The sequence below is a fragment of the Penaeus chinensis genome, chromosome 20 (assembly GCF_019202785.1).
Source record: "Penaeus chinensis breed Huanghai No. 1 chromosome 20, ASM1920278v2, whole genome shotgun sequence".
NCBI lineage: Eukaryota > Metazoa > Arthropoda > Malacostraca > Decapoda > Penaeidae > Penaeus > Penaeus chinensis.
In genome coordinates this window covers 15,623,959-15,633,958 of record NC_061838.1, presented here as the reverse complement: position 1 = coordinate 15,633,958, position 10,000 = coordinate 15,623,959, and the positions used below count along the sequence as shown (strand labels likewise).

Sequence of the window (10,000 nt, the reverse complement as noted above, 5' to 3'; positions counted from 1 at the left end):
TAATATATATAATATATATATATATATATATGTTTCATTTATTATATGAACAATTACATTAAGCCATAAATGACTGCTTTTTATGGCAAGCCAAACAAATCCAATAATGAATTTAGTTTAATGTTCAATAATCTAATATTTTCCTGTGGGAGCTCACCTAGCCATTCTTGGGGTAGTTGCGAATAACCAATACTAGCACCTAAGATCCCTCCAACAACAGTTGCATGGGCACTGACACCAGTGCCTCCTCTCATAACAATATTCACAATCTCAGTCTTGAAGTCAAACTTATCCTTCATCATCACAGTATACAATAAACTCAATGAAGTTGTTACATCGTCTCCTTGAACCGTCTTATTGCTGACATCAGTGAAAGCCTTCCGGAAGTTTTCTCTGTCATTTTCTTCAAGAATCTTCTGAGCTACTTTTTCTTTGATATCATCCAATACATTAATATATAACAGCTTCCCGCTGCACATCTTACCCTGAAAAGATAATTTAGCTGTAAGACAATTACTATACCTACCTGATCACTGACTTTAAAAGTGGAAATCTTTTATTTTTATTACTTTTTTTTATTCAGTATTAATATCACATGGCAACATTAATAATGATGATTATGATGATTATATTAGTAAGAAGAACAGGAAGAACGCAAAAATAACAATGTCATTGTTGAAGACAATATCAAAACATGACTTTTTTTTTTTTAAACAAACCAGACAGTGCTACAATGGACAGAGCATCTAACCTGCATGAAGAAATATGTGTAGTTTTAAGTCTTTTTAAAAACCAAGTTAAAAAATTAAATACAGAATCCAATCTATTTGCCTCAAATTTTTTAACTATCTGATGATCAAAAATAAAAAATTAAAACTATTAAACTTTTAGAAAAGGCTGAGTAAAAATATTGCCTACAGTGACTTTACAGTTATCAAAAGAATATGATACAAACACTCTCTTTTGCAAGTGCTACGTCTAAAGTTCTTTAACAGGACTTTTGTTGAAAGGTTCTTTTTTCACTTTTCCTAAGGATGGTGGGTATATGCGACACATGAGAAATATAAATAAACACATTTAGAGATATATAATATTTTTTTCACAGAAACTGTGTAGAAAAAAAATATGATATATATACCAAATAAATGTGTGTATATATATATATATATATATATATATATATATATATATATATCTATATATATGTATATATTTATATATAGATAGATATATATATATATATATATATATACATATATATGTCTATCATGTATATGTGTGTATATATATATGTGTGTATATGTGTGTGTATATGTATATATATATATATATATATATATATATATATATATATATGTATGTGTATATATATACATATATATAATATATATATATATATATATATATATATATATCAGATATATATAATACATACATATATATACATATATATATATATCATACATGTATATATACTATACATATATATATATTTATATATATCATATATATCTATGTATTTATATATATAAATTTATATTTATATATATTTATTTATAGATTTATATATATATTTTTTTATATATCTATATTCATATCTTATATTCATATGTATATCATATATATCATGTATATATACAATATATATATTATGTATATATGTATATAAATATATATATATGCAAATATATATCATATGTGTGTGTGTGTGTGTGTGTGTGTGTGTGTGTGTGTGTGTGTGTGTGTGTGTGTGTGTGTGTGTGTGTGTGTGTGTGTGTGTGTGTGTGTGTCATGTATATGTGTGTGTGTACATATATATATATATATATATATATATATATATATATATATGAAAGATGGAATAATGCAATACCGCATTGATATAGGTGTATAACAATCCTCCCTGACCTGGCCTCGAACCTAGGTCACTCTAGGTATGAGACCGGAGGGCCAGTACTAAACCAGCCATGCCACATGACCCACTAAAAGGAGTGTGCAACTAGGATCTACCTAGCTCCATAGACATTACCTATCTACTCATACATGAGTAATGATAGCAAGGTTTTACACACACTCCCCGTGGGCACTCAGTGGAAATTGGTTTAGAAATTCGAAACTGAAGTCAGATACTAAGGTATATATATGAAAGATGGAATAATGCAAAACCGCATTGATATAGGTGTATAACAATCCTCCCTGACCTGGCCTCGAACCTAGGTCACTTCGGGTATGAGACCGGAGAGCTAGTTTTAAGCCAACCATGCCACACGACCCACTAAAAGGGTCTATGGAGCTAGTTAGATCCTAGTTGCAAACTCCTTTTAGTGGGTCGTGTGACATGGTTGGTTTAGTACTGGCCCTCTTGTCTCATACCCGGAGTGACCTAGGTTCGAGGTTAGGTCAGGGAGGATTGTTATACACATGTGTGTGTATATATATATATATATATATATATATATATGTATATATATATATATGGTAGAAAAATCCAATATTCAAAAGTTAGATTTATTTTAAAACGAGACTACAGTTTCGAAATCCACCTTGATTTTATCTTCAGGTCTGAAGAAGAAAGGGGGAGAGGGGGTATAAAAGCGAGAGAGGTAAGTTGGATTAAGCCCCGACTCTTTTCTCTCTTACTAAATCATCTTTCGATCCTCCCCTTTCCCGCTTTCTTCCCCCCCCCCCCCCTACCCCTGGTAACGGGTCTTTTCTTTTAACTTTCATTCATTCGTTTCACGGGGCAGGTAAGAACAGAGGAACGGAAGCGAAGGGAAGTCAGATCAGGTTGGAGGATCGGGCAGATTATGTGCAGGGTGGCCGGCATACAGGAGAAGGCGGAGGATGTGGGAAGCGAGGACACTATCGGTAGGAGAAAAGCCGCTGTTCAAGTTGAAATTAGGCAGCAGCTTTATTAGGGAGGATTCCACTGGTCTGCATCCGCAAAAGGAAAGACAATTCACACCGCTGACCAGTTCATCTGATGGCCTATGTCCCACTGACGGCAAAAGAAGGTGTTGTTGTCACGTGGATACAGCGTACTTATGTTGAGACAGACACTTGGTGAGATTGGTGCCTGCCTCGCCAAAGTATTGTTTATCACAAGAGGTACTAAGAACAGCATAGATGCCCACCTTCGAGGTAGAGGGAGGGCTGGTGTGGACCAGGTTACGACGGAAAGTGTTCAACTGGCGAAAGATCAGCCTGCAATTGAGTGGATGAAGAGGGCAACGGAGAGAGTAGATCTCAGGCAAGCTGAGGACAGGCAGATAAAGTACGCCGTGCCCTGGTTAACGCGACGTCGAGAACATGGCGAGGGTAGCCCAGTTTCGAGACCGAAACTTCGTGGTGCTTTCATACCAGCCCTCAAATCTCTCCTCTATCCTAACCCATCCATTCCCAAGTAGTCTTATTTTCAAAAGATATACATGATACACACACACATATATATATCATATATATAAGTGATACATATAGCATATATATATCATGTATATACATATACATATATATATATATATTGATACGTATATGGTGTGTGTGTGTGTGTGTATATATATATATATATATATATAGATATATATGATACATATTTGTATATATATGTATATCATATATATGTATATCATATATATGTATATCATACATATAATATATATATATATATATATATATATATATATATATGTATATGTATATTATATATGTATATGTATATTATATATGTATATGTATATTATATATGTATATGTATATTATATATGATTATATATATATCCATATCATATATATAACTATAAATATATCATAAATATTATATATGTATGTATATACACACACACACATATATATATACATATGGTATAAAAACCCACACTGTAAAACTAGATTTAATTGAAAAAGAGAGACTACAGTTTCGGAATCCACCTGGATTCCATCTTCAGGTCTGAGGAGGCAAGGAAGAGGAGGGGGTATAAGACAGAGAGAGGAAAGGCAACGCGGAGACACAGGGCAGGTGAGGACAGCCGAACGGAAACGAAGGGAGGTCAGATCAGGTTGGGCAGGTCAGGTCGGGAGGGTCGGGCGGACTGTGTGAAGGGTGGCCAGCATACGGGAGAAGGCGAAGGATGTGGGAAGCGAGGAGACTGTCAGCAGGAGAAAAGCCGCTGTTCAGGTTGAAATTGGGAAGCAGCTTAATTAGGGAAGATTCCACCCATCTGCGGGCGTGGACGTCAGCGGAAGGAAAGATAATTCGCGCCGCTGACCAGTCCATCAGATGGCCTGTATCCCACTGATGGCAGAAGAGAGCGTTGTTGTTGTGCCCCCTGGAAACAGCGTACTTATGTTGAGACAGGCGCTTAGTGAGACTGGCGCCCGTCTCGCCAAAGTACTGTTTGTCACAGGAGGTAGCATAGGTGCCCACCTTCGAGGAAGAGGGTGGGCTGGTGTGGACCAGGTTACGGCGGAGAGTGTTCACCTGGCGAAAGATCAGCCTGCAGTTGAGAGTGTGAAGAGGGCGGCGGATAGAGTAGATCTCCTCAGTGTAGGGCAGGCTGAGGACGGGCAGCCGAGGAGTCTCTGTATTAGTGTGTGTTTATGTATATACACATACATCATGTATATGTATATATGTGTGTATGTGTGTATGTGTGTGTGTGTGTGTATGTGTGTATACACACACACATACACATATATATAAATATATATTTATATCATGTAAATATATATATATATATATATATATATATATATATATATATATATGTATATATATATATATATATATATATATATATATGGTATATCTGTCTTACACATATACATATATATATATATATATATATATATATCACATATATAAACATATCCTAAATGTATACCATATAATATATATAAATATATATGATATATATGATATATATGATATATATGATATAAATATGATATATATGATATATATGATATATATGATATAAATATTGTATATATGATATATATGATATATATGATATAAATAATATATATATATGATATAAATATTATATATATATGATATAAATATTATATATATATGATATATTCATGCATGATATATATATATATATATATATATATATGTGTGTGTATATATTATATGATATATTTATGCATGATGTATATGTATATATATTATATGATATACATTTATGATATGTATATATATGATATATATGTATATGTATATATACATATAAATATATATATATATATATATATATATATATATATATATGTGTGTGTGTGTATATATATGTATATGATATATATAATAAAATAAGAATATATATATGTATATGACATATATGTGATATATATAATATATATATATATACATATATATATATATATATATATATATATATATTTATATGATGAATAAATATCTATAATTTATATATATATATATATATATATAATAAACATATATTCCATATGAATATATATAAGAGAGATATATCATATATTTATGTCTATATATATGATATATATAATATATACATAGATAATGATATATATATATATGATATTCACTTCTGCAAACGTTAATACCAGCCTTTGAGTCTGTCTGAGTAAAACCGAGGGTGTGGAAACAAAAAACTTGTCGGTTGGGGCTAAATCAAGGCTGTAAGGTGGATGTAGGACGTAGCACAACTGCATTGCCATGGTGGAAGAGAACGAGCAGATGTAACTTTCCGGGGTGTATTTCTGAGATTGTTTTTTTTTTTTCAGTTTTCTTAAAATGCATTCATAATAAGTATCTGTAATTCGTTTCTTGCTCTCAAGGAAGTCAACCAGCAAAATCCCCTCTGCATCCCAGAAAACGGTGGTCATGACCACTGTCACTGTATCTTGAACGCTAAGATTTTGCTTTAACTGGTCCACTTCCAACCCTGGCCAGCCACTGCTTTGATTGAATTTTGTCCTAAGGATCGTAGAGCCATGTTTCATCTGTTCACAATTCTCTGAAGAAAAGCTGCAGAGTCCTCATCCCACTTGTTCAAAATTTCCATTGTAAGATATACTCTTGTCTGCTGCTGATCTGTGCGCAACAGCTTAGGGACCTATCAAGCGGAAAGTTTGCTTAGCCCCAAACTCTCCACTGGAATTATGTGCAGAACCCACAGAGATGTTGAGTGTGTCTGCTACTGATTCAATGGTTATTTGTCTATCCTTTTGAATCATGTCGCTAACAGCATCCATATATGTGTGTGTGTATATGTGTGTATATATATATATAAATACATATATACATAATTTTTTTTTTCTTTATTTTTTATACTGCAGGACCTAGGCCTCTCTTAACCCAATGGCGTCGGGTATAGAAAATTAAAAAAAACTCTACGCTCTGGCGAACGGCGGCAGCGCGCCGACTCTGAGCGCGTGAATTCGGTACATCAAGCCGAATCATTGCCTCCGGGCGTTTTGGCGCGGCGCCGCTGCGGACAGCCGCACGCCTCAAATCGGGCGTATTGTTATGACGGCGATATATAGGCAGTGTCATCCTTGCCTGATTGGATGCCCTTCCTAATCAACTGTGGTTCGGCGCGCTAACGCCTGTGCAACGGCGGTGACTTCCCCTACGACACCTGTGTTTGACTTCTCAAGGTGATAGGTTGTTTTCTCGGGCTTGAGCTAGCAGTCAGAGCGCAGGCATTTTTACGACGCGCCAGGGAATTGAACTCGGGACCACAAGGCCAGATTCCAGTGCTCTAACCACAGGACTATATATATATATATATATATATATATATATGTGGATGTTTTTCTATATATATAAATATATCTATATATATGTATATTTCTAAATATATTTAATATATGAATATACAAATATATATATGAAATTATATATACATATCTATATATACAGATATATACATGTATATATCTACATACTACAGATATATACATATCTAAATATGTATATATCTATATACTTGTAGATATATACATATAGACATATACATATACAGATATATAAATATGTATATGTATATATAGATATATAAATATGTATATATATACATATATATAAATGTATATAGTTATTCATTTGTTTACTAAATTACATATGCATCTATGCATATAATTGTATATCTATGTTTATATATACACATATATAAATATATATATCTACATATATAAACATATATGTATAAACATATATGTATATATACACATATAGATATATAGATATATATATTTATATATTTTTATATATCATCATCAAGGGGCTAATGCCAACAGGGACCCATGGCTGCATCCACCCATCGCTTCCAGCCACAAGGGTCCCTTATGGTTAGTCTTCAGGCAAGCCCTCAGCCCATCTCTAACTCCTCGCCACAGGTCTGGTCGTGCTGTCCAAGCTATGACCACCTAGGTCATCCCACAAGCCTCCTCCACCCAGGATTATCTCACAAAGAGACAACCTGATGGGCAGGGTCATCCATAGGGAAACGAGCTAGGTGCCATATAGCCTGACTTGACGATCCCGGATTATGCAAGTAACAGGTCCCATGCCAGTCCCACGGTGTAGCTGTCGGTTGGACGCATGGTCCAGTCAATTGTACACCATGATCCAGCGAAGACACATGTTATAAAAGGCATCAACACGAGACTCCAAGGCACTAGATAGGGTCCAGGTTTTGCTTCCATAAAGCAAAACTGGCAGTATCAAGGCCTTGATGTATCTGTTGCCAGGCCAATCCGTATACCGATTTTTTAGTCTGACAACCCAGAGATATAGACTATGCTACCAAGGTATACAAAGCTCTCTGTGACTTCAATGTCCTCACCACACACATGGACCAACTGAATGGGTTCCCCTGACAGGCCCCCAAAGTCCTGGATCTTGGTCATGGTCCAGGAGACCTCTAGGCTTAATGCATCAAGAGTCACCACCAGTGATTCCAGAGACTCAAATATGATAGCAACATCGTCAACAAAGTCAAGGTCTGAGACCTTGATATTGTCCAGTGTTGCTCCACACTGACTTTGGATAGTATCTCTACCCATTATCCAGTCCATGCAGGTGTTGAAAAGTGTTGGTGCAAGGACACAGCCTTGCCTTACCCCTGAAAATTAACATGGAAGAAGTTTGACATTATACAGCACTTTCGGTACTAGCATATATTTCTATTAGGCCAATAATCTGTGTCGGAATTCCCCTATTCTCAAAATCTCACATACTGATTCTCAATGCAGAAAGTGAAATGCCTTCTTGAGGTCAATGTAGGCTGCAAGCAACCCACGACCAAACTCATGACGGCATTCCATAATTACTCAAAACAGGATACAGTCTATTATGGACTTGTCAGGAGTGAATCCTGACTGCTCCGGTCTCTGGTGCTTTAGTAGGTGGTCCTAGATCTGTTTCAGAAGGATGTGGGAGAAAACCTTATCTGGTATACTGAGCTGTGTGATGCCACAGTAGTTGCTACAGCCACGGTAGTTGTTGCAGTCCCAACGATCCCCTTTTCCCTTCCAGAGAGGGATGACCATGTCCCTCAACAGGTCAGGGGGAATGGAACCAGACAGCCAAGACACATGCAAGCCCCATGCCATAGGTTCAGCTCCAGTCTTTAGCAATTCAGCAGGGATATCACATATACCTGCAGCTTTCCCACTCTTCAGCTGATTAAATTACTAAGCCCAATGTTTGCAAACCCCAACATGATCTGAGATTTGTCCATCCACTTAGCGGACTGCAGTTATCTGCGAGCAGGGTTCAGAGTTCAGATGTCACATGGCTTGGTAGGAAGGGTGAAGGTCATTTGCCAAGAAGTGACCTTCAACCTCCTCAGCTAGTTTCCTGATGAACTTTTCTTGTCCCTTCTCAGCAGTGTCCATGCTCTATGTACCAAGGAGTAGTGGCCTCCATCTCCAGGTAGATGAAATTCTGCCTTGCCCTCTAGCATACGGCAATGGACTCCTGTGCTGCTTTGCGTGCTTCATGCTTGAAGGACTCCCACAGAGCAACTGGGTCCGTTAGATTTTCAAGTTCTGTGAATCGATCAGTGACTGCCGTGGCAAATCCATGGGCACACTCCTCCTCCCTCAGTCTGTCCAAGTGAAACCTCCTAGAGTGGCTACTGGAGGGACAGGGAATTTTGAGGTGGACCCGTAGGGTAGCCACTACCAGCCTATGCTTAGTGCCATAGAACTCAGCACTCTGGTAAATTCTGCAATTCTGAAGGATCCTCCATCTAGTGCTGATAAGTATGTGGTCGATCTCCTTGGCTACAGTACCCATATCCCATTACCATGTCCAGCAACGCGGGTTGGAGTGCTGAAACGAGGGGCCAGAAATCCTCAATCTTTGGGACCTAGCAAAGTCCAGGAGAAGGAGGCTATTCTTGCTGCTGGAATCAGTTCCCGAGCCATGGGGGCAAACAGACATCTTGTAGCCAGCTCGATCACAGACAGATACCACACTGAAGTCACCCAGAACAATGCAAATGCCAGGGATTACTGTCTACCACAGATGTGAGTTTGGCATAGAACACTTCTTTCACATCGAGTTTGCAAACATCGGTAGGAGCATACATAGTAATGAGACATGAAGCCAAAAGCATACTTCAGTCTCAGTGCCATTATACACTCATCAATTTTCGAGGGTTGAAGTTGGTTGAATTATTCTGGAGACGGCTATGATGCCCCAACTAGTAGTAGGTGTACCCACCCATGCTGATCATACTGCTGCCAGGTCTTCTCACCTCCAAGAAGGCAGGCACCCCACTCCCAATTGCTCCAGTTCCCTCAATAGCAGAGGTAACTGCTCCTCCTGCCAAAAGGGCTGGAAGTTTCAAGCACCTACCCAGATAGCTCGCCTGAGGTAGTCTCAGGCTATCACACCGGGTGGATGCCACCTCTGCCAATGCTGCCTAAATAAAGGGGGTTGGCAGGCTGTAGGGCCAAAGATCTGTTTGTGGGGTCCCCTTGGGCTTTGCCCCACAGGCCT

At 37.1% G+C, this 10,000-nt stretch overlaps 1 protein-coding gene across 6 annotated transcripts in view; it reads right to left on the bottom strand.

The window, feature by feature from the left end:
• The window catches only part of LOC125035969, a 63,002-nt gene that overhangs the window by 409 nt on the left and 52,593 nt on the right, over positions 1-10,000 (bottom strand). For 5 of the 6 annotated variants that reach the window (XM_047628284.1, XM_047628289.1, XM_047628286.1 and 2 more), the window contains one exon: positions 1-485. This exon is cut by the window's left edge and continues 409 nt beyond it. In XM_047628284.1, coding sequence (XP_047484240.1) covers positions 81-485 — 405 coding nt within the window. In that variant the 3' untranslated portion in view covers positions 1-80. Of the gene's footprint in view, positions 486-4,495; positions 4,554-10,000 lie in introns of those variants that run through there. The other variant, XM_047628290.1, reaches the window with a different exon arrangement.